Source organism: Melospiza georgiana, chromosome 3, assembly GCF_028018845.1.
Source record: "Melospiza georgiana isolate bMelGeo1 chromosome 3, bMelGeo1.pri, whole genome shotgun sequence".
NCBI classification, from domain to species: domain Eukaryota; kingdom Metazoa; phylum Chordata; class Aves; order Passeriformes; family Passerellidae; genus Melospiza; species Melospiza georgiana.
This window is the reverse complement of record NC_080432.1, coordinates 103802397-103829010: the sequence shown is the minus strand read 5'-3', so window position 1 is coordinate 103829010 and position 26614 is coordinate 103802397. Positions and strand designations below refer to the sequence as shown.

Below are 26614 nucleotides of genomic sequence, written 5' to 3'. Positions count from 1 at the left end.
AAAAGTATTAGTTATCAAGCATGGCATCTTCTCCCTGTCCAAAGTCATAAGAAGCTCAGTCTTGAACCTCATTTGTACAGAATTCACTCACTTTGAATATCAAAGAATCTGTCTCAGGCAATAACACAAGTTCAGCAAAGTAGAGGAAAGATGAGGAATCACAGCTTTAATGATCTTTTCCTCTCACCCACAGAACCACTTCCAGCCCTCTTTCCACACAAATTCTGCTCCAAAACTAGCTCAACAGAAACATGCATTTTTCTGCTCAAATACAAGAATTAAGCATTTCTGCTTAAGTTGATATCAAACACCAAGTAATTCTGGAGCTAAATGTGCCACTTCTCTCTTTTATTGATTTACTGGAAGGAAGAGCTGAGACACAAATCATTATTGCAGTGCCTTTTTTGCATAGTTCTTAACAGTTTAAGGTATGAAAAAAATAATTTGCATTTGGTGGACACCAACCAATGGTTCTAAGATTAAAATATAACAGCAGCTGTCTTGAAGAAATGCTATTTCCCATGCTATTGTAACATGGCTAGGGGAAGAACAGAGATGGAAAAAACCCTGACAACATTATAAATAGGTTTTGACCAATAACTTTGCATGAAAAGGAAATTTTATCCTGCATCGTAAATCTCAGACCTCATTCTACAAGACATTTCCTTCAGCACTTCCAACCTGGAAGCCTTAACCAAAATACACAATAATTTAGAGACAAAACTGGAACCACCAGCCAATCTTCTGCCTAGCCTTCAAAGCATTTATTCAATTTCCTCTAAGGGAATTGTGCTCTCCATCCATACAAGCATTAAAGTGACAGTTCTCTTGCATCTTGGCTCTTGCTGCAAACAACAAAGCAATTTTAAAGGGATTATAGACTTGCAAGATTATTGCTTAGAAGGGTAACAGTCAATAAAGTCCACTTAAATTACTATTGTCAATTGCCTATTGACATTAGGCCCGTTCACAGCCTGATGCCAGGATTCCAGCTGTGGCCTGTGATTATCTCTTCAATGAAAGTGACCAACCCCTAACATTACCTGTTGGCTGTATCAATTCATAACTCTTATCGCTTGGGAGCTCACTGGAATATCAGCAACAGGATCAACTGCAGCTTTTAGGTACAGACTACAACTACACTGGAAACACAAGGATTTCACATTTGCCACAATAGGACTGGGCCATTTACTGTAATCTCTGCACTAGAGCAATTTCTAATCCTAATCAGCCTTTACATGCTGGGCTGATCTTACACTCCAAACACATCTGGCAGAAAATGGTAATCAGCTGAGGCATGGTACCTGAGCTCTTTCAGTTGCCATGCTGCCATCTGAGAAGAACTCTATCCCCAAATTATCTCCTTTCCGCAGAAAACCATCTGTTTTTAATAAACTGCTAGAAGTGAAACTATCACTACACTATCAACTCTGCCCAGAACAGCAATTTGTAATTCACTAAAAAGCCGAACGAGACTGAAAACATATTGCAAGAAGCCTGATGTTCCAGCTCCAGTACTTAGCTCTGACATTTTGGGAATACATTAACAAAACAAAACAAAAAAATATTGGGTGGGGATGAGACAATGTGCAAACAACTTCAGTGACATGGTAATTAGCTACAGCCTTTGTGCTGGAAAGGGATCAGTTGACTAGGCAGGCTCAGAAGCTGACACATCTGACTCAATATCCAGACCATGGTCCATGCTTTCACTACTCTCTTAGCAAGATTATTCTGAGTCCAGTTTTCTCATCAGTGGATGCCTGAAAATGACACAACCAGAAATTTTTAACTAGGAATGATATGCCTGCAACCATGTAGGCAGCCCTGTTGAAAACATGAACATACCTGTAGGAAAAAGAAATCAAATGTAATACAAACCTCTGCATGAGCCAGTGCAACAGTATGACCTCCTGGAAGCACATTGAAGCAGCTCCAACCAAGCAGCAAGTGCTTTCTGACATGGCTGCTATAATTTCAATCCACTGTCTTGTATCTCTGTATCTACCATAAAGCAGAAGAGTTCATAAAACCAGATGGCAGTCTCGTATGGGAATGCCATGCCTTGTCTTTTTAACAAAATGACACAGTTAGACACAGCTTTACCCTCTCCTTGCTAAGAAAAACAAAAAATAAAAGTAAAATATGAGCCTGCTCAATTCCTTTATCTCCATTCCCTCATACTACATCAGCTAAACAATATTCCTTTTCTTCTGCCACACTGTCAGGTGAGTTAAAATCTCAAAAATCTTGAAAACACTGAGGTCTACTTCCAATAGACTCGACTCTTCAACATGATCTGGTAGCCTTTAACATACTGCAGATTTATTGATGTTGCAAAAAACCCCAAAATGTTAAATTCAATGGAGCATCCACCTGAGAGATAGAAGATGCAGTAAGGACTATTAACATTAAAAAAAAAACCTGACAGTACTTAATTGCTATCAACAGTTTGAATTCACTAATGCCTCTGGATGATGCCTTTGCCACTGGCAGTAGAAGTCTCCTATCAAGCTACTGATGAGTGAGGAGCTCGGAATCCATCACACAGGCTCACATCCAGGCAGAGAAGCTTTGTGCAGAGTCAGATCTCTAGACTGGAACACCCAGAAGTGTCAATTTAACTCTTTAGCATGATATGGGGCATGATATTTGAAAGTTAGTTTCTCATAATACTGTCTAAGCAATTTCCAGCTTTCTGATGAACAAGAAGCAGCTCTTTAAACTCACCTATTACAAACATAGCAAACCCTGCCTGTTAACACTCTTGCCATTCACCACCAACAAAGCAATTTGAAGTTCAAATCAACTTTGCAAAACCAGAAAAACTCTAATGTAGAGACTTTAGTCGTTTCATAGAATGAAAGATCAGCTCAGAAAGTTGCAGGTAAAGCTCACATATGAAAATACCATTGTTGCACTTGCCAGCAAGAGAACATCACTCCTAATAAAACATACATGTTTTCAAAACACTGGCACACTCACACAATATGGTGAGTTGCTTCTGGCTTGCTGTCCCTTAGCAGAATGTACATTCTCCTATAAATACATTTAGATTAAGCTATAAAACTTAAGATTAGGAGCTACAAGCACAAAAAACATACTCTGGATTCCAGTCATGCAACAGGATCCAAACCCAAGTCTCCATTTGAAAAGGTTGGATTTGTAAACTCCAGGGCTGCTAAAGGACTGATGCAATGATAAAATGAAGTTTTAATCTATATTTGACCTTTTTTTATATAATGAGAAACAGCACCTTCAGAGACAGGAAACAGGCCAGCTGGCTTGCCCCCTTCATACAAGCCCTACATTCCCTGAAGCAAGAAGTGAAAGGAAGAGTCCTGTGAAAAGCAGTTTGAACTCCCCCTGAAGTGCATCTAGGTCATCTCTCGAATCATGTGAGATGTGCCCCTCACAGTGCTGTCCTGCGCTGTGGCAGGATCACCCACCATTACCCTACTCTGAGCACCTTCCCCATCACTGGTATACATTTAAACAGTGGGGGCGACAAGTCAGCGTCTTTTATTCATGCTTCCAGCAGTCCTGTCTTTCTCTGACTTCTTAGAAGACCATTTTAGAACATTCTGTAAAGTACCAGAGTGATTTAAGATACATAACAAAACTATGCCAGGGGCACCAGGAGCCTGCCAGGCTCTGCAGGCTAACCCCTGACCATCTGCTATGGAAGCACCTGCTGCCATCATGTCACCTGCTCTCGTGCAAAGCCAAGAGTCACTGTGAAGTAAGTGATGCACTGTACTGTCAGCAGTCAAGCCACAGCCTTGTTTCACTTCTTAGGACAAAAGAAAGTTTAAGACACTTTCTTGAAAAGACGTGTCCTTTAGTCCCTTAAGGGCATGGTAGAACAATCTTAGCTCAAGTGGACACCAAACCCTCCAATCTATCTTTACCAGTGTTTTCATCTCAATCTCCTAAACACTTAAAAACAATGAGCAAAGAACACTGTTTTCTTTTTTATTCCTTCCTTGAGTCAGTAAAGAAACATTGTCAAAGAATATGGCTCAACTGTTTTGTCAGAACTCTGAGGCCCAATTGCAACACAGGAGTTCGTGCCAATTTGCTTTTTACCTGTCGTAATTCTGTATATTGGCTTACAACCAAAAGGAATTGACTGTCACAAGTCAGACCCAAGCTGCAGACACGTCCTGTCAGCAACCTGCAGTTCTCAGTACCTGGGAGAGGAAGGGTTTGGTGGTCTTCAAGCACGATCATGTCTATCTACTCACAAAATCCCCTCTACAAAAAACATCGTAACACATTTGAGTTTTATCAATAGCTAGGAAAAAAACAGACTCTGGGAAAGGCAACTGACTGACATGCTGCCTCTGCTCAGATGGCCAGAGTAAAAATTACATAAACACACAACATTAGCATAACATCAGGGCCTTTTGGCATCCAATCCCTTTCATTAAACTAAGTTAAGATACAGATATAATCTACAACAAAGCATGAGATCACATTATCCTGGGCAGAAAAGAGACACAGAAAGGTATTTAGATTTGGCTGGTCCAGAAGTCAGTTGTAATATTGTGCACTGTCATTTCCTGTGCCTACAACCAAGCCCTGATGCCCAGTGAATGCCCCATTTGCCAGAAAATACTGTTCTAGTATTCCACCTACATTCATTTCAAGGTTGATGTCCAACATCACTTGTGATGCTAGTGCAGATGGATAGTATACTATATTCCCTCCCTCAGTGAACTTCAACTCTCAACTGCTTTAGTAAATGTGTTTCACAACCTAAAGAGAAGACTTTATGAGCACAAACAAAACGTGTTTTGTATTGATTTTCATTATTTTCAGCCAGCTCTGAAGAAAACAGGAACAAAATAGCAAGATAAAAAGCATTAAAAACAGTTTAAGGGTCGAGCATATGGTTTGCAAGATTCCAGAAAAAGCAGACCTTACCATACTCTGCAAGGTGACAAGCTAGCCTCTGCCAAGTATTCCAATTGCCTTCCAGCAATTGCCAACATCTGGTTTATTCAGCTTAATTTACACCACCACCTCTCATCCAAGCAAAATTTTGGACAGAAGGAAAATCAAGCAGCCTTGCTGAATCTGTGGGGTGGGATACTCTAATGTCAGCTCACCAGTGAGGCTGCACACTGCAATCCTGCTGATACTGCTGACTCAGAGGAACCGAAGCACTGCTGCAAACCCTGCGCCACAGATCACTGCCTGCAAGGCTACTGGGAAGATTTCTTCTATCCTCTCATTCAGTCTGAGTTCAGGGTTCAGTCCTGTGCCAGATGACCCATCCTTTTCTTTATCTCTCCTGAAATGACATCCAGACCCTGATTTCCTGCTTGCTTTACTCCTTGCTTTTTCGTTTTCACGGTTTTTGAAAGCCCTCTCTCCAGATTATTATTATTATTATATCTCAGCCAGATTATTTCTAATCTGCATGCCATGTGTTGAAGCTTGGAGGTGCAAGGTTTGTCACTCATTGGTGAGGCTCTTGTAATTACCCAAGGCACACAACAGAACTTCTGCTTTTGCCACTCTTACTATCATCCTGATCCGTGCTCCAAAAAAGGAACAGGGCATGGTAACTTAAGGCCATAGTTTGATACTGTTTGGACTCACCTTTAGGCTAAGGTAAGGCAAAGGGAAGGGATATAACGTTATCACTCCAACCCCAAATTTTCCCCATCCTCAGAAATACTGGAGCCAGCTCCTTCAGCAATACTGTATATCCACAGCTGACTGAGGAAGGTCTATCCCTTTGTTTTCTTCAGTGCCAGGGAGCAAACTCTGTGCACATGGCAATGTTTCAGTAGCACTGGGAAATGCTGCAGCTGTGACTTCTGAGAACAGGAGGCTCTTCCAGATGTTGCAGAGCATATCTGCTCCAGCACCATGGAGTGCATCCTGTACCTCCTGCTCCACCTCTAACCTCGGTGTTCTCTCTGCCATTTCTTTTTCCCCACTTCCTCTGTCTGTTCAGTATTTTCTGCTTTTTCTTTGGTTTGTTTTCCTTGAGGTGCCACAGACGTTGTGGCTGGGCTCAGCTGTGTGTTGCAGCAGATGCACCATGGAGCTGGCTGTGTCTGGCACAGAGCACATCCTGGTCTCCTATGGAAGCCAGCCCTGCAGCCAACAACTTGTCGTGGACACCCAGCACTGGGGCAAGGTAAGCAGGGCAGGAAGAGCAAAGTAGTCTCAAGAACCCTGAGCAGCAGTAGGAAAATGCTAAAAGCAGCGTGTCTCTACTGCACTACTACTTCTTCAAAAATGGGAGCTGTGAGAGCTGGAAATTTTCTTTGGCTACCAATTTCTCAGTCCAGCAAGAAGAAGGGAAAATAAATAGTCTTTGAAACGCTTCAGGCCCTTCAAAGTTATGCCGTCATCTACTTTTAAGCACTTCAGAGGATCCTTCACATGGCAGAGACACAGAAGCATGGACTGACCACACCTACAGAGCATTTTCTTGGAGACTTCAGAGAATTCCTCACTAGTGCAAAAGGCCGGCATAAAGCATGCACAGAAGATAAAGGGTTTAAGAGTGAGGCTGGGAAATCAGACATAGATGAAATCAAAACATAGAAAATCAATCAAACCTGCAGATTTTTGTTGTTGTCATTTCGAAGACGTTCAATTGCTGCCAAAATCTAAGGCAGCAACATTGTGAGACTATTATGAAATATACTCAACTACTAAATAGAAGTGATTAAAACCATTCTCTGGTCACTGCCATTCTGACCATCTCATAAAAAGCTACTCCATTATCAAGGTCTACAATGGAAGTCAGTACAACAGAAAGCCCTGACTTGTCCCAGAATTTGTCATCCATGACCTTGAAAAAACATGTTTAACAGAAGAATCTTGCTTCCTCTTGAAAAAGACTAACAATACCTGCCCTCAGGACTAGTCAATCTTTATCAAGTTACACTGCTTACATGATAAAAAGTTTAATATTACAGTGCCTATTCATTTTCTTGTTCTCTCATCTTCCCTCTTCTTTTCCTTAGGCATTGCACCATAAGACAACTTACACACAGAACAGCTGAAATGCACAGAATCAAGTGATCCTGCCCATAGTTCAACATTTGGATCTTATCATGATTTCAAACTTCTACCCTGATTCAAACATATTTTGAAGAATTAGCCAAGTGTCTTAGCTTGATTAGGGCAGCCTTCTCTTGGTATTACACATGCCTTAAAAACAGTATGGGGCTGGGGGGGAATAAAAAGTTAATGCCACTTAAATAGTCAAGAACAACTAATCTAAAAAGTGTTCTTATTATCTCACCTTATCCATGACAGACATTTATTTCTACTCCTCTTCAAAGATCTGCATGCCTACAAATAAAGTGTGTCCTCAACACCCTTTTGGGAAAGGACATGGTAGAAGCCCACAGAAACAGCCATTCAACACAAAAACTGATGATGAGTCCTTACACACAATAAAAGTGCCAATCCAACATCCAATAAAGAATTAAAGAAAATAACTGCTTGCTTGGATGTTTTTCTTTTCAGGTGTGAGAGCAATTCATTGGGATAACAGAGGAGTTCACAGTGTAAAATCCACACCAGCTATGGCAACAAGAACTGAGACACAGTATTCCAGCTGATCTTCAGCAGTCACATTTAAACAAAGTCAGTTCTCTGACACACAGAATTACTGCAATACAAGATACAGTGAGACATAAAAGCAGTTTCATTAGTAAAATGTGAAGGATTCAGCCCAGTGTGTACAGGGACTTGGCAGTTCTCTTGAAGACACTCCCACAGCTGTAGAGCCCCAGTGTCACCTGGACTGCAGAGCAATGCAGTACATCTGCACTACTCCCACTAGGAGAGGGCCACAAGTGCCAACAGTCTTGGAACACTCCCCAGATCACTTCAACAACAAACACCTTCTGAAAGATGCACATCCTAGTTAACCTTGTCCTTTAACCACTGAGTCAGCACACACTGAACTCTAGGGACTCAAGGTAGCTCCACTGACCCCCAACTCTTCCCAAAAAGCAGAGACAGACATATTCCCCAGGAGTAAGACAAAGGTTTCTAAAGCTAACCTGTGGGACCCAGGAACATCATCTTTACTGAGCCTAGGCAAAAAAGTTTAACACATTGCTTTTGGTCAACGCACACTTCTATTTCAACACTAAAGACCAAAGTGAATCAAACTTATTAGGTCAACACCAGAGACTGCAGAAGAAAGGTAGAACACAGCAGGAAATAAGTGTCTGTTCAAGCAAAATTCTGACACCAGCCCTGCAGTTCAGTTACCACCATGAATTAAACTATAAACTTCTTTCTTAGAGCCTCTGCTTGCCAGGTGCATGCAAATATGCAAGATTAGGCTTGGGATGAAAATAAGTTCCAGCAGATAAACAAGTCATCTTTGCAGCCACAGAAAATCAAATCCTGCTATTCATCTGCTTTGTTTTGACTTTTCACAAACATCTCCCAGCTCTTGATCAGGCTTCTGAGAAGGTCCTCTACCTTATGAGAATTGTTTTGAAGGAGACACATGTGGTCTTTTCAGAATACACACTGAAGAACTTCCTCCTGCTGCAAAGCAATTCACTCAGCAAAATAAGTCAACGAAAATCCCAGACATTTCTCTCATTTTCACAAACAGGAACTTGTTACAACCACCTGCAGATGCAACAACTTCACTAGTTTCCAATCCACTTCCCTAAATGAAAGCTTGAAGGTCTGTTTCTGAGTGAGATCCTATAAAAAGAGCTGAATTGAGATCTACCCACTTTTCCCTCACATATCATGTGGTTTCACATTTGGAAGTCATATATTTCCCTTCTCCCAAAGCATCTCCCTGTTGATACCGTCAGAGTCATTCCCATTTGAGGCTTGAAGCAGCCTTTTACTTGGCCCACACAATTAAATCCTCAGTGAAGCCTTAACACATCTTTCAGAACAGTTCTAAGAATCAAGCTCCCTATGCTGTGCACGAGTATTGCCTTCCCACTTGAATGATCAGCTTATATATCCTTAATGTAGCCCATATGCCTCATTCACCCACTGCAATGGCCCTTCCCACTGCATCAAAATAAAGTTGCTAGCTCCCCACTTCTTCACAGGAATAATAATCTAGCTAACAAACACTGGTTAGCTGAAGGATAGGAATCCTCATAATTGTGGTGATTTTTAGACAACTTTTGGATGACAACAGTTTTGTAATACGAAAATGATCAGAGCTCAACTGTCCCACACCATCAGAGCATCCCAGATTTACATTCCTTTTCCCACCACAGGGAAAGCTCATTTAATGCCATCTGGCACTACTTCCAGCAGTTGTTGAAAATTCACTAGTAGGAGATCTAGAGTTCAAGAAAATGGTAAATCCTGTTAACAAGCATAAGATAGCAACCAAATGACACTTTAGTGCTCCTTCTCATGACCAGCCTGTCCAGCACTGAGAGCCCATGCCAAATATATAGCAGCACCTATATTACAATCTGGATTTGAAAGCTATAGCAAGTACAGACAACCACACAAAAGTAAACATTTAGCAGCTCAGCTTTTCTACATTGAAGACATCAATTCTGTTCTTTTCTCCCTTACTTACACACCACCTGTTACCTTGCCACCTATGATCTCCCTATAACCCTCTGTAATTATTATCTTCTGCAGCAAACATATGAGAACAGGCATTATTGTATCCTATCCTTACAGGACTACTTAACCCATGTTAAATAGTTGATCTCTCAATTTAATTTACGAAGCCCAGTTGCTAAGTAGGGCAGTGGAAGAGAGGTTGTGTGACCTGACACCTGGCCTCTAAGACACTAAATAAAATTATGGAGTTCCCTAAGGACACAGAAGCCCAATGCCAATATCAGAATTACAGCTCTTCCTAAGGCATCATTCCAACCATCACTCTGGAATCTCAATTTTTAATTGTCTAAACCCCTCATACATAAAACTTATTGTAAGGCACTGGGAAGTTTTACCTTTCATTCTTCACATCTTCAAATGCTACTTATCCGACCTGAAATGCACCCAGACAATTAAACTCTGAACTGTTATTTACAGCTTGTAAAATAGAAAAAAAAAAAAAAAAAAAGAGCAGACATATGTCTTCCCAGGAAATGATAACTTCTTTTCCTCTTTTATGTGTGTCATGCAGGTAGGTAAGAAATTCTGTGGAATTCTACTTGCTTCTGTCTTCTGTACACCCACTTTCTTGAATAGTACTATTAGCACCAATATCCAAACACAAATCCTTTACAGTCCTTACTATAACACTGGTATATTACTCCTACCTCACTTTAATCCTGCCTATTCCAGATAGTATTTTTATTTATATATATATATACACACAGAAACACAGAGACATATAGACACAGCATGCTTTCAAATGCATGAACTATGCTTTTCCTAAGCTAAAGCTTCGAGTAAGAGATATCGTCTGTATAGGACAGTCCAAACACAGCCTAAAGTGTTTAAAAAGATTAAAAAGTGTTGACAGCTACCAAAAAACAACATAGAAGAAACATCAATAACCAAGATGATTTTTTAAAATATACAGTAAAACATGACAGAATATATGATATCAAGACCAATTATCTACTTAAACAGTTTAGACTCCAGTGAGTCTTCAATCAATGCTGCTTACATCAGCATTTCTTGGACACATTGCAAGAGCATCTAGATATACTGAAAGACCAGTCTACTGTTTGCTACTTGGAGGGTAAGCTACAAAGTCATTAGAAGGGAAATCTGGAATTATTTTCCAGAAGTAATGCTACCCCCTTTTAACAAATACTGCATCATCAGAACTGTACTTACAAACACCTGCACCAGCATTACTCAGTAATGGCCAGCAGCCAAGAGACTGCCTGGTATAAAACCTGCTGATCTTTACTTGAATGTACTTCTTACCATGTCCAAAAAGACCACGGGAAGCCCACTTAGTTTTAGATATTAACACCTGCTGTTGATCTGCCAAGTTCAATGCTGGACAGAGATACTACTGGTAAATGAGGCCAATTAACACCCCACAACCAAATTCTTTCACCATTCTACTACTTGGTGTCTCCAAGCAGGGGCAGACAGTTAAGTGAAATTGTCAGGATGAAACATGACGAGCTCATTGTTTTCCAATAAAGGTTTTGCCTCACCCTTGCTTCATGCCTTAAATAGCTAATGCCAGTCCAGAATACATAAAAAATCTGAGATAAAGCCAACATCCATCTTCAATAAAACATTGACGCACACTACTGGACAGCTCACAAAGTTGCTGTCCGATATCTGGGACCTCAGCAACAGCCCTTAAACTCTCCAAAGGCTGTCCCAGTCTGCAGCACGGCGTTATCCCACTGCCTTGCCATTTAAGCACGCCATCATCTGAACCTCTTCAGAAGTGGGGATGCAGTGCTGTGGAGATGGCCCCGCTTATGCTGGTGCTTGGCCAGCTCTGGGAATATCATTTATGTATATCTCATCCTAGTTTAATCCTGACCAAAGCAGGCAGTGGCAAACGTGTGTCCATTTTGCCCTGTGATTCTCTCCCCCGCAAGCCCCTGCTCCATAAGGCGCTCTTTCCACTGTCTTCCTGGATAAAAGGCAAGAGGTCATGAGGAGAAAAAATGGCCGAAAGAGCAGTATTATGCAATAAGAGAAGAAATGCAATAATAACTCATCCTCTCCTGGAGATTTCCCATCACCCTCACGCTTTGCAAGCTGGATTAGAGCAAGCGTGACAGCCAGCCGGCTCAGAGGCCGCTGAAGTGCCCCGCGGGCAGGCTCCTCAGCCCCGGGCCTTGGCTGGGGAAACAAAAAGGGATGCTCACAGTCCAGGTGCTTTTTCTTGGGCCCCATCACTTCATGCGTGGTGGCTTTGCAGACGGCTCTGGCTACGGCCGATCCCGTAACGCTGTACTGAGCAGCTGCGATGCGATCTGTCAGCGTCTGACCCGACATCTTCGAACGGCGTGCTGGCTGCTGCCTGCTCTGCAAGGGCGAAAGACACGGGAGGGGAGGGGGAGATGCCGGGTCTGCGGCCGGGGGCAGGCACGGAGGGACGGGCAGGGGCAGCAGGGGTGTACGGGCACAGCCCCGCCACACGCACAATGGTCCCCGGGGCAGCCCGGCCCCTCCCGAGGCGCAGCCCCCCCGCCCCGTTGTGTAAGCCTCTGCCTCGCTGGAAGCCGCCCGGGGCAGGAAGGAGGGTATTTTAGGCGTTGCGAGGAACAAATGAAGGGGAAATAATGACGGCAGCTGAAGGAGGCTGCACACACACACGGTGCGAGCCCCGGGATGGGAGATGCAGCTCTCCCGCACCTGCCTCCACCGCGCCCCGGCCCCGCTGCAGCGCCCGCGCCGCCGCCTCCCCGGTGCGAGATTATGGCACCGTTGCGCCATGTTCTGCCCTCCCGGTGCCTCCCCCACCGCCACCCCCGGCCCGACAGGGACTCCCCCCCCACCCCTCCCCGCGCCGGGAAGCGGGGCGCCGCTGGATGCGGCGGCGGCGGCGGCGCCCAGCGCCATGCAGCATCCCGGCGCGGGGCGACAGCGGGACGGACCGAGCGCCAGCGGCCGACCTGTCAGCGCGTCCTTCCCTGCCGTCCTCCTGCCGCCGCTCCGGGGAGGGCACTGCCGGCCCCCGCCGCGACCGCTGCCCGGCCCGGCCCGCTGGCGAGGCGCCCCGCGGCGCAGCAGCCCCCCCCGGCCCCCCGGCCCCGGTAGCCCCAGGTGCCGGGCGGGCTGCCCCTCCCGCCGCCGCCGCCGCCGCCGCCGCCGGGGATGCGCTGGGCGTCCACGCCCGGGAGCCGACGCTGCTATTTCCAGCCGGCGGCTTAATCCTCCCGCAGCCTAATCCCCGCGCTACTGCCGCAGCAGCGCCGCCCCCTAGCCCGGTGCAGAGGGCGGGACGGAGCGGAGCCGAGCGGCGCTGCCGCCGCCGCCGCCGCAGCTCGGTGCCCGGCGCAGTCAGGTGACCGCGGTCCCCCACCCGCACCCCGCTGCCCGGAGCGGCGGCGGCACGGCCGGAGCTGCTCCCCCGCCGGGGCTGTCCCGGGGGAGCCGAAGCCGCTGATGCTTCCCCGGTCTGCATCATGGTCCTGTCGTGAGCGCTTAAAATAGTGCCTTGAGAGATCCCAAAAGCGCGCACAGACTAGATTTGTCCAGGCTGTTGTGGTGTTATTGTTATCAAAAACATCTGAAATATGTCCTCAGAAGGGTTTTTTCTCCGTTATCTAAGGTACCCTACGGGTTTTGGTTTCAACCCAGCCACACTCGGGAGGATACATTGCTACAATTTTATTGTGTAATTGAAGCCTACCGGAGTGATCCGTGGAGTATTGGGAAGTGTAGCGTACATATATTACCATAAATTGGCTGAACTTAGTTTTGGAGTAAAGTGATTTAAGTGGGTGGGGTCTAAACGAAATGGCATTGGTAGCAATTATTCGAGCTGCCGGTAGAACAAATTTCAGAAGGCGATGTCAGCACATGTTATTAATTAGCTGGAGAAAACACTACGTACAGTCAGTATTGAAGAGTTGTGCACACCAAGTGATAATTGGGTTGTGTTGCATGCAAAGACACACAGCACCATTTTCGTTTGTTATATCAGGAACTGACAAGGGATTGTGGTCTGTGACAGTATGAAACAGCAGATTTCTTACTACTTCATTCTTTCTTTTTCTTTTTTCTTTTTTTTTTTTTTACCGAACAACAGAGATTTTAAATTTCAAGGTATTCTGAAAGTTTGAGAATGCTGTTAAAATAATGATTAAAAGTTCAAGGTATCTTTTCTGTGGGAAATCTCGTCCAAAACAGCTGTAAAATGGTGCCTTGGACCACTGAAAACAGGTGTTCAGGTTTGGACATTTTCAATATTGGTTAAATCCCCTTCATTTTTGCAGAGCAGATAGAGATTTTTGGATTTCAAGATTTAAAGGTTTTCTCAAATACAGTGTTTGACTATGGAGAGGAATTTAATTTCAAAAAAGGATGTAAAGTGTATATCACTGTTAGCAATCAGCATTAGGAGCCTGCAAGCTTAGAATATTTCTGTAGAGAGACTCTCATATTCCAATAGTGAGAATGTATCCATGCTTCTCAGTTCTGTTCCATATTGAGTAGCAAATAAATAAACCATGGAGTTGCACAGAAAGATAATACTGTGCTCTTTAGCATTACTATAGTCCACTGTTCAAGTATGGACAAATTTTAGTAATACTTAGAAATTGTTTGTTACCACAGAAATGTTAACTTCAATATCTAGGAATTTGTCATTAATGACATGGTTTATGGCAGCTAGAAGCATGTCTTAGCAGAGGCACACAAACAATTTTTCCTCTGTACTTCACCATCAGTTATTTGGGTCATACTCCCAATTGATTTCAGGGGAAAGAAACAATTGGGATCTAACAATACTTCATGTTCCATTATTGGTGTTAAGAGTGACTCTGAACTTTTCTTGGTAACATTGACAGGAGTTTAGAACGGCTTGACTTTAAAAGAGAAACTTCCTTTTAAACTGGTACATTACAGAAGAGAAAAAAGCTACGCAAATTATTTTATTGTTTTGGAATTTATTGACTCCACACAGCAGAAATTTAGAATGGTTTTATTTCCTGCAAGCAGGATAGTTTTCAACTTTATGTTAGCTGAAGTATTTAATTAGTGATACTGCTTTTATTAACATCTAGTGTACATCTTCAGTGTGCAGTTCTGGATACTTTCTGAACTAGTCCATATTGTTATCAACAGTCACTGTCACTGAGATTCTCATCTGTGTCACCAAAAATTATGATTGTTAATACTCAGCTAATTTTTTATCTTCATATTGTCAAAATATTGAAGCAAAAGATAAGTCAGATAATCTGTACTATTGCCTTAAAATTTATGCAATTTCTTAATGAAAACCTAAGGTGCTTTAAGAAGGTAAGACAAGAAGATATTAATACTCTTTAAATTCAGAGTGAAGGGATGTGATCTACTGAAGCTGTATTACTTTTGGATTTAAAACCAACCACCACTCCCCCAAAATAACCCAATCCCCCAAAACAGGAGTTCGTGTTTGTAGTGAAAGCCACACAGGAGACAGGAACCACCTTGAATGAGGATACACCACAGAGGGAGCTGTCCAGGACTAAATGGATGGGGAGTTGGGGTTGCCATTTCACTGGGTAGTTTTAGATGACGTCCCAAGAAGTTGCCTGGTGTGCTGGCTTTGTGAAACCCAGGCTGACAGCTTGGCTGGTGGGGGCCTAGATGAGGGCCACATAAGCGGCTGGAAAGAGTTCTTGCTGTTAAAAATAACACAGAATTGATGATGTCTTTCTTGACTCTTCGTAAATGTGCTTTCAACTTAGTAATGAAAGCCTTAAAGAAGAGGAGATATATTAATGACAAACTGAATAGCCATTTTGAAGCAGAAAGATAATTCTTAACTGAATTTGAAGTGAGAAAAACAGAGTTGGTCTGTGTTAACCTCACATTCAAGCACACGTGGAGGGAAGGAGGCATGTGTAAGGGCTGATTCATCACACCTCACCCCTGAATTCTGCCCCAGAGATGCCCATCTCTTGGCTGATGTAAGGCATGTAGACTCTATTTTCATGCACTAAGGTGCACTGAAAATCTGAGGGTTTCTCACCATAATTATGCTTTTTTCCATTTTTTTTCCCAGTTTCTCTTGTCAAGTCTTCCAGTTCTTCAGCCAGCTTTGCTGCCCTTTCCTCCTGCCTTCACAGGCCAGGCAGAGACTGAGAGCCCAGCCTGTCTGTGCCTGAGCCTGCATCTGACCCAGTGCTGCTGTTCTGCTTCTCCCTCTTGCTCTTTGGGCCAGTGGTACAAACAGAGCTCCTGGAGAGGCTGGCTGTAACCATAGTGATAGCAGCAGTCCTGAACAGATCTGTTTAGCTCTGGGGAGTGGGGGGGGAAAGACTTTTCAAAGGACAAGCATCCTCCAGACTTTGTATCAGGTTGATGGAACCAGGTAGTTCACATTATGCTTTCTCTACAATGCAACAGAAGTTGCAAAACAGCAGTAGGTACTCAAATCATGCAATACTCAGGAGTTTCTGCACTTCTGCTGTCAAATATAACCTCATTGCTTGGTCTTGTGTAGGTTCTGTCCACAGCTGTTTGTTCAGCCTCTGTTCTCACCCTCCTTAATGGCATTTGTTTCAGTATTTCCTTTGGTTGCTGTGATATAAAGCAGCAATGACAAATTAAAGATGTTTGTCAATTTTCCAGTCAGAATGATGATCTGAGAAGGATGCAGCCTGAATGTGTTTTTACATCCCAGGCAGAAGATTCATCTCATTTTGGAGAACTACCTGAGCTACTGAATCTAGGAGAACAGCCATACACAGTGGTAAGGGTACAGGCTTAGTGGCATGAGTATATACTCTACATCCCATAGGAAATGCCTTTTTTGTGTCTTTGAAGAACTTTGAAAATTAAAAAGTTAATTTAGATAAGAGAGAGAATTAATAGAAGAGACAAGTCACACAAAGCATAGCTAATGAGCTCTTTTACTGCTGGTTAAGCCATGTCAGAGTGAGGTCACGTTCTGCAGAATATGGAGTGTCTGCAATTACAGAGCTGATGGTTACAGAGAGATGGTAATTGGCATGTTCTGTTCAGATGATAAAGGTGTGTTCCTTCCCCTTACCTGGCACCCTGGTTCCCACAAGGACCACCTTAAAATCTGTATTTCCTTTGAGACCTCTGTTGACTGATGCATTAATGGACACCATCATCCACATCACAAGGACAGCTTTTGATGCTGGAGTAGTTTTTTGGGTTATGTCTGGCAATAACACTGAGGTTAATAGACCAGAAAGGGGACAGATGGACATATGTACCAGAAATGGAGCAAAAGTCCTGTACTTGTGAAAGTCAGTACCTGTGAAATTCCTCACTATTTAGTATTTTGTAGTCTTGATAGAGCTTCTAATGCAAAAGTCTGGAGGTATGAAGTGTATTGCACTTCCACACAACAGATTCAGACTAGGCCTAAATTTGTCTTTTTCTTTTTTTTTTTAACCTTTTCTTTTACACAGAGCACTAATCTTTTCCAGATTTATTTTAAAAAGTTTGTGTACCAAAAGCTACCTAACTTCCTGCTTCTATAGGTAATATGTATTCTAATATAGTCAAAGTGGAAATAGCAGCTTTCTTTTGATATTAGACAGAGGGGAGAATTAATTTAAGAAAGTTGCAAGTCAGCTTCAATACAAGTGTTTTGTATTCCATTGAAGCTGTTGATATTGGAAAGGAGAACATTTATCAAAAAAATTAGATGAGGACATACTGAGCTTCACAGACATCATAAAACAGATTTGCAGGAGTATAGAGAAACAGATAATTGAGTACTAATTGACGTTTAAAATTTGTTACTCATTGACTAATTGACAGTCATGTCTTTGAATACAAATAACTCTGAAGGCATTGATCACAACTGCATAACTTCCACAAAGAGGGCAGGATGCTGCCAGAAACAAAATCCAAATTTCATGTACTATAGAAATTTTGATCTATGGAAAGACTATAAGCTTTTAAGCTACCTTGGCTTTGTGGATATTCAATTTTCCTTTTCAAGAAGAAACAACGTTTTTGGCAAAGATGTATTATTTTGGTATTCATATTTTGGTATTCATTCATGGCAGCATTTTGCTATAAATGGTGAATTGTTGTATTAATAATAGTAATTATTGTACAATTGTATTTTATATATATATAACAATTGTATTTTAATAATTGTATTTTAATATATAACAATTATATTTTAACAATTGTATTTTAATATATAACAATTGCATTTTAATATATAACAATTGTATTTTAATATATAACAAATGTATTTCAATGCAATAGTGGCTGTATCCTGGCTATGACCATCATGTATAGAACCAGGGATGCTTCACTGACTTCTGTCTGCTCTGCCAGTGGAAGCATTAAATGCTGTATCTTACATTGAGCACAACTGGTACAAACTGGGCCAGAGAAGCAGCTAGCAATGATTTTCAAGGGAAAAAGCCTCTCTATATTCTTCCAAAAAAGATAAGGCTTTCAAGAGAAGGAAATTCCATTTCTTTGCTCTGCTAAATCAGTGAAGGCTGCCATCCTGAAGCCTCAGCCTGGTCTCCCACCTGCTTCTCTGGCTCTTGGCAAATCCCCAATTTCTGCAAAAGCAGGGCTGCTTTCTTGATGTGCATTTACAGCATTTTTTTATTTTACATGTTTTCCAGTATCTGCAGGAGCTCCTGGACAGAGAGTGTGAGGCAAAAGCTATGAAGACATGAAGACAGTGGGCCTTCAGCCAGGTCCAGGAAGGGTGACCCACCTTCCCTTTAAGAGCTCTGCCAGGTGATGTAAACTGATTACTTGAGCTTTTTGACATCCCAGAAGCAGGTTTGAACCAGAGAAGAACTTGGTGTGTCTTAGAATGAAGCTGACCCACAAGAAGGAGGCTGCAGGGATTTAATAATAATTTTCCTGATGGTCCATGAAAGTGTGGTACCATCTGAACTTCAGGACTGAGCTTTCAAGCACGTACTGCCTGCCCTGTCTGCTGCTGCTCTAGGCTCAGAAACCCTCAGCTGTATAATCAAGTGACAGTCAAAGTCTTCTAGGAAATTTCTGAAGTTATAATTTCAGTGACAGATTTGTTCAGCAGAAGTTCAATAGATGCCAGATATATGTCAAATAGGAGTACAACTTTCAACCCTGAGGGTAAAATAAATTTTAAGCAAAAAAAGATAAGGATGTATTTATAGGAAAGGGAGATTATGAATTGTGATACCTTATGACCAAATATGACCTCTGCTCACTTGAAAAAAAAAAGCTGATTTATGCAATTAGATATATGAACGCGTGCTAAGATTTACATATGCAAATAGGTATATTATCATTATCATATATTTAGCAATACTTACTACCTAATCTTTTAATAGTTTTGGTATTTTCAGTGCACATCATAATTTTGCTAAGGGCTGTGAGTCTAAAACTCAGTCTGCTAATGTAAGATCAAATTCTTCAGCTATTATGCTTTTGAAGTGGTAGTGTGACTGGTAGAGCTTAGTGAGTTCTCACTTCCTACTCTTCCAGGCTTGAAGTTGCTCTTTAACTGAATCTGTACACCCACAGGAGGACATTTTTGATTGCACTGGCCTCCAGTGGCAACCTAAGAACCATTTTGGTTATGAGATGTAGTCAATCAACTCCTTCACGCCTTCTTCTTGACTTTATGACTCTCACATTTAATTGGTCTTCCTTGCACAATACCGACTGTGCCACAACTAGGTAAAAGACTAAACCCTTCTGAATTTGGATTGCTTGATAAACTAGGATCATTAACAACACTTTAATGCAGTCAAGTGCATATATCTAGAAGCAAATCCTATAAGATTACTTGCTGGAAAGCTTTTACTCTGAAAAAGGATTAGGGGTCATTGCAGGCAAACAACATATTTGAACTTTCAGTGTGATGCTGTGGAAAGACTTTGTGAGGCTTAAGACTTTGTAATCAGATACTCCCAACAGGATTGGGGTGTCATTTCCATTTCTATATATGACTGGAATGACACTGGCACTACAAAACTGCTTAAATTCCTGTTTTCTTGTCCTCTTTATGTAATTTTCAGAAAATGCATTAGAGTTTTAGAAGTCTCTATCTATCCTCCTTATAGAGAGGTCCATGCATACTCTCTCAGATAGCTGTATACCATGACTGAGGGCTGCTTTCCCTAAAGGGGAAGAATTCTTCTCTAAATTGGCTAAACCATTGGCTAAAGCAGAAGAGGACAAATAATCTTTGTCAGGAGCACCTGTAAGAGTTGCTTTATTTTTGACATTTTTTTCTGTCCAGATGCAGATTTCCTGTGGAGAGAGAGAGAGATTCATCCTTTTGCAGAGAATGGTTGGTCAACTGTACTCAGGGTTTTTACAATTTCCAAACATAGACTGTAGTGAACAGTGTTAAATGTTAAGTTCCCCTGCCCATTCTTTAGCTCACTGTGCAGTCTGATAATGACCACCTATTTGGAAAAAAACATATTCCAGCACAGGAAGAAAGTTGGCTACTCCTATGTGTGCACACACTCCATGCAAGTAGGTATTTGGCATTGGTTATACCAGTGATACAACCCTGATGCTCTTAGCTGCTCTTCCTTCTGCACTTCTATCTAGAGCACAAAATGAGACCCTTCTTTCTTGCCCATGGGGTATTCCTCATTTCTTTCCATGTGTCTTCTTGTTGTGAGATGATTTTCTAGTTTCATCAAAACTGGTTATACTTGAAGAGAGATCCAGAAAAGCCATCCTCAATCCTTCTTGAAAATTTGGGCTATAAAGGAACAGTGCCATAGATGAGGAAATGAGCTCATTTTATTCCTAAAACTGTGGTAGGACTGTTTTCTCACACATTACCTCACAGTTAGGTTATCACAAAAATGCATAATTTCTACAAGAGGTGCAGCACCTGACATTAGTGAATTAAATTACTACTTAAAGAATATGCATCAAGGTTGATTTCTTCTCAAGTTTAGTGTAATTGGGTAAGCACATTGTGGAAAAATACTAATTACCATAAGAAGTGCTTAAGCATTGTCCTTAACAAAGCCAAACTTCGTTTATCCTGCTGCTGTGGAATACTCAGTGTAGGAGGAAAACAAATTACCTGTTAATTGCTTTGAGTACAGAAAAAGGGACAAGTATTTCCCGATGCTACATTTAGTTAATCCTGTGCAAAGAATAAGTACAACATTATTGATATTTTCCAATCTTTATTTCGCTATCTAATGAGACAGTTTTATAGAAGTGCTGAGTGCTAGCACTCTCCTTGAAAGTGATGGTACTGAGAGTATCTTGCACCTCTAGAAAGTGTTGGTTTTTTAAGATGCAAAGATTGACAGGAGCAATTCATTGACCCTACCTCAGATTAGAAATTACATGTGTGAGAGCTAATACTGTGCTAAATTTGGGGTGACTTAGAGAATTCAAGGCTATTATTACAAAAATGCAATGCTCATTTAGCATGCACACTTGTATATGTAGCCTGCATGGTTTGATCAAGAAACTCTGCTTCCAGGGTGCAGAATGGTGAAAATGATCTCCAGGAAGTGTGATAAAGGAAGTGATAATCCAGTACTCCCAGAGAGGAGCCACATAAAAGGAAGAATAGCAGAGCTTGCAAGAGCAGAAGGTTAAAGATAGCTACAAATTTTTATGCTTGAAAGAGAGGAGCAGCCTCTAGAAGCAAACAGGGATTGAGATCAATATGTAGACAGACATTGCCTAACAGATTATGTCTACTGGGCTCCTTATTTATATCCCTGTGTATGCAATCAAGTACCTATCTGAAAATTGCAATCTAAAATAATAACAGATCCACGTCTACCGGGAGCCTCATTTCTATGTGTTGTTAATAGAAAAATTGTAGCCATTACTGAATAATATTTATTGTTGACACTTTTCCTCCACTTGCTTTTGCCTTCATTTCTATGGTGTCTTGAATTCAAGGAGCTCCAAGTACTTCACAAATGCTAATTTAACCTCCCAGCTTCTCTGTGTGGAACGTAAGTATTATTACCCCCAGGGACTGCCTTCTCTTTGTGCCAAGGAAGTGCTCACCACATTGCTGGTGTTGCTGGAGACCTTCCATAATAAGCTCTTTGCAGCACAGGACACCTAAGGAGCAGAACCAGTAAAAGACTATCTTTGTTCAACATGAAACAATTCTGATAATGAATCTCTAGGCACTAAGTCTAAAAATGGTCAGGAAAACACAGCTGAATGAAAAACAATTTTAGAAGATGCAGCAAGGGTGGTATGTAGAAAATATGCATATTGTGTATGCTCCATTTGTATTTTGGTATCCAAACAGCATTGATAAGCACATCAGTGGCTTTCAGGTGTAAATTAAAGTCAGTAAGTCTTACTGCTGTACTTAGCAATTGAGAGTATGGAAGTTCATCCTTTGCATCTTTTTTGTTTTTGCATTTACAGTGTCAGACTTGGCAGATCAGGGCAGAACACTCAGTATTTGTGGGTGTTTCATCTTGATGAGTTTGAGTGGGACTGCTGTAGAGGGAGGCTAGCTCACTGCCCAATGCTAACATATTTACATGTCTTTTCAAATAATTGATCATTTATGTCCCTTTAGTAAGCATTCATAGAATAAACAGATTTTTCTCTATGACATGAAGACATTGCTTTTTACTTACACAGAATTTCACCTGGATTATAAAGCTATTTGATAACTACTCGTGAAAAGACAGAATGTGCATACCTTTCATTTAGACCAGTAAGGTGTGCATTTTATGTACATTAATAGTAGAGTCATCATTAAATAAATTAATTTCTCACTAGGGGTGGTCTTTTTCTCTCAAGACTGACATTGGAGAGTTCAGCAAATCCATTATGAATGTTTAATAACCAGAATGCTTGACAATCATTCTAATTACCAATATTGACCTTGGAATAGATGTAATGAAGTGGAATAACTCATTTACATTGCATCTTGTCTACATTATTATTAATTTAAACCACCCATTTTTGAAGATTGAAGGTAGTTTTGGAGGATCTGGATTGGCAAACAAATAATTGAGCAGAATAATTGAGCTGCCAGTGCCCCACTCCTGCCCTATAAATGAACTGGAAACCTACCTGGTTCATGCCACAAGTATTTTTAGTGGAATAAAAACAACATATGGATAGCATGCTGTCTCTTTCCAGCCCCTCAGCAGAAAAGATGGCTGATCTTAACCAGAAATAACAGTAATGGGGATGCTACATCACTTTATAATGGGTTTTTCCAGCCAGAGAGAATCTCAGTGGTGACTGAAATGCATCAAATAGACCCCAGCTCAACTGCACTGTTGAGGTTAAGCCTAAATTAAGTGTTGAGCCTTTATTTAAAATGCTAGAGCAGTTTGTAGAGTTAATTCAAACTTTAGAGATCATCTCGGTGTTTAGATGGTTTGGATGATATGAGGCAGTGCAGGAATGTCCCTGCATATTCTGATTTTTAGTGTGTTGATTCTTCACTACACTCAGAAATCCTTGAAATGTTATTGAACTTCCTCAAAAAAGAATCTGAAGGGGAAAAAAGAGAAGGGTTTATTCTGTATATCACTGCTCACAAACTGGGAAAAACAAAATCAGAACTCTTTAAACTTTCTTTTTCCATTGTGCAGAGGCAGAAAAGGATAATGAGGTAACACCTTTTTGCCCAAATAAACCAGATACAGGCAGCCTTGCCCATGCATCCCTCACACACTTGCATTCTCTGCACTAGTTACCTTGGAGGTTTAATAGCTGATTATATTGTTTTACAAATCAGCCATGTTCTAGTCCACTATTCAGGTAGAAAGTTTTCAAAAAGTTGCTTTGTGAGAGCATTGAATATAAGAGAAGAGTTTATAAAAGTACAGAATATAAATTGTTAACTTTTGACAGGTTTTCCTTATGTGTTTGATGCAGACATGAAAGAAGAACCTGGGTCTTACAGGCTTCATTACAGTAAGTGTAAAACCTTGCACAAAGGCTCTGTAAGAATGATGGGATTCTTCTGAGACAGAGTGAGGTTAAGAGAGACAGAAATTTCCAGGAAAATCAAGCATAAGTGCAGGAATCCAAATAAACCAGATACAGTCATTTTGGGAGCGGGGAGGGTTTTACCATTTTGTCATTTGCATTGCTTAGGGGTTTATGGAAATTTTCAGAAATATCTCCCTTCACAGGTCTGGAAGTCAGGTTTAATATAACTTTGGTTGTCAATCCTGACACACAAATCTGTAAATAAATAAGAATTCCCTCTGAAAATCACCAAGCCATCCTGAAGCTTGCACTGGATTTGCTGATTCTAAACAGTTGGATGAGTGGATTCTTCATGATCTCTCAGCACCGTGAGTCTGTAACGTTGCATCTGGCTCATGTCCAATTCAAGGCAACAATAAATTGTTTAAGTCTTTTACAGGAAAATTGTACAGCCAGTGTGTCTGTTCAAGTGCATATGCGTCTTCAGATTGTGGGTTTTTTGGGGTTTTAAGCAAGGATAATTAAACTTTTTTCCTCCATATAACATACATAGTAAATAAAGAATCAGATAATATTTCTGAGTGGATTTAGATAAGTTTCAGCTTGGGTCATTATATTTCTGTTTTCGCAAAAGGACAAGACTAAATAACATAAGGTTCATAGCAAAGATAAAATAGGATTTTCTTAAAACAATAACAAAAACTGCAGTCAATCTGCTTCAAGCACCCACTTAAAACAATAATGAAAACTGCAGTGAACCTGCTTTAAGCACCCACTCAAGAAACGAGTGAAAAACAAATCACTTAACATTTGATGGTCTAAAAATGATGTGTTGGCATATACTCAGCTTGAAATCAGCTGAAGATGCCTTGGGGATAGTATTTTAAGAGGAGGTTTCCTAAATAGATAATATTGTGATGCTTTTGCAGTACCTAACATGTAAGTATTGTCTTAAAATAGTAAAAAATGTGACATTTTCCTAGAAAAATAATCACTGGAGGAAAAAAAAAGGGTAAAAAATGTTCCACTGCAAGTGGTGAAACACAAGATCATTGCAGAAGCATTACTCTCCAGTTCTTACTGAGAAGGGTGAAGTCCTTGTCTCTGGCTGCATTTCCTGTACTCTATAATCTTCTTCAAAGCTACATGTGGTTTTAGCTCTCATTCACACACTGGTCACTTTTATGACAGAGTGCATTGTGATTGCAATGCCAAAAGTGGGAAGAGATGGAGATTTACCTCTAGGAATGCAATTCCTTTGTTGAAATTTGGACAGTGAGCTACGCTATTTATCTGCTTTCCAGCCAAGAAGTAGCAATTCTGAGCTACACTCCATCTTACCATAAAATAGATGTTTTCATGAAGATCAGGTGAATTCTGCAGGTGTTTCTCCCTTGACAATGAAGGAAATACAGGTAATGAGTTCACAAACAAATATCCATGATGTGGGCACCTAAAATGACCTAAGATGAGTGCTAGTCCTAGCTTCACCAATTTTATTTAAATTCTGTGGCCTTTACTTCCCCATTAATACTGTTACTTTTCTTGAATGAGTTCTGCAGAGCAAAGACAATGGGATAGGACCCTTGAAAAGTATTAGCTCTACAAAACACATAACATACAGGAATCTGTCCAGTGTCTTTGCACAGTGTTTTTGTATCCAACCAGGGATTTCAAGAGAGTCACTTGTTCCTTACAGCTGAAAGTTTCAAAGGCTTCTCAAGTGCCGAGTGAACACCTGGTCTTCAGCAATAATAAAAGCTCCAGGCTATATCAATGGTCAATATATCTGAGATGGTGAGCTGCTGAAAATACTCCAGAACATCCTCCTTTGCAGCCCTCTTTTATGGGGAAAAAAAGATTTTAGAAGGGTGAATTTAGAGCTCCCCACAAATCCTGAGTAAATAGGCTTTAATATTCTTCCTTGAAACTGAGTGTGAGAGATGGGGAAAGACAAGGGAAAGGAAATTCCTTCTGTTTTGCAGGCACAGATGGAGAAGGAACAGGACATCTGCACCTCCAGCGGGCTGCAGTAGTAGCTGCTTCCATGGAAGAGACCATCAGGAGGGTTTCTGAGTTTCTGACCTATTTGTGCCAAGTGCTTTTATCTCATTACTTACATGACCCAGTAATACTAGAGCAGAGAAAGTTCTGATGTGCTGCCTGCACACCTGCTTCAGGGACTTCCCACTCACACAGCTCTGTGGCACACAGGTAATGCCTCCCCTGTAAGCACAGCTCTTTAGGATGGGTAGAAGACATTTAGCTTAACATCACCATCCCATTCCCTCAAGTGGACTTTAACATGGTCTTGCTAGAAATACAACACTAATGTCTTCATCCAACATAAATCAGGGTTGTTGTACTGCAAAATTTAGGGAAGACTCTCTGTACTGTTGTACCCAGTTTGGTGACATTTAGACCCACTGGCAGCTCTGTCCCTGTCAGCTGGCAAGGCTGGCAGAAGAGACACAGTGGGAGACTCTGTGTGTGCATGTGCATCAATGCACAGACAAGCACATGCAACGTGGTGGAAATTTGAGAGGTCACAATTGCACAAACCATGAAGGCACCACAAAACCTGGAAGTATATAAAGATATTCTCACACAAAGCCCTCAGTGCTTTTTCTTAGCTTAGATGAATGGGGGGGTGGGGGGGGGAAATCTTCCCTTGATGTAAAATAGAACAGTTTTTCTTATATGTAGGCACCAGGAAAGCAACTGGTAGGAAAGATGCCGGTCATTGTTTGTATCTACTGACAAGTCCCTCCTTGTGGAATGTGAGCACTGACTACAGGGCTAAAAAGGTAATAAGCTATTATTTGATGTGAAAAAACGTTTTAGAACTTGAATCTAAGAGAGCATCCTGAATATGTTTAGATTTCCCATCCCCAGTTTTTGAACTTGTCTAGAAGTGCCAGACATAGATCATCACCACATAGATTGTTCCAACCCTCTCAAGAGCCAATACAAAATCCTTCAGAACTGAAAACAGTTGTCATTTCATTTAATGTTTCTCTCTGTGGTTCAGTACCTTCTGTGGCTTCAAGATGCATTTGATTGGCAGAAAATAGACTTATATTTCTTGCATTTAGTTCTTTAATTTAAAAAAACACAA

The 26614-nt window shown here is 41.4% G+C and overlaps 1 protein-coding gene across 1 annotated transcript in view; it reads right to left on the bottom strand.

Annotated features, from left to right (window-relative positions):
* SNAP91 (synaptosome associated protein 91) overlaps nt 1–12624 on the bottom strand; it is a 63246-nt gene extending 50622 nt beyond the window's left edge. Inside the window, exons 1-2 of the mRNA XM_058021172.1 lie at nt 12540–12624; nt 11790–11949 (exon numbers count right to left, since the gene is read on the bottom strand). Of these exons, the coding sequence (XP_057877155.1) occupies nt 11790–11919 (130 nt within the window). The 5' untranslated portion in view covers nt 11920–11949; nt 12540–12624. The remainder of the gene's footprint in view (nt 1–11789; nt 11950–12539) is intronic.
* Between the last annotated feature and the right edge of the window lie 13990 nt (nt 12625–26614).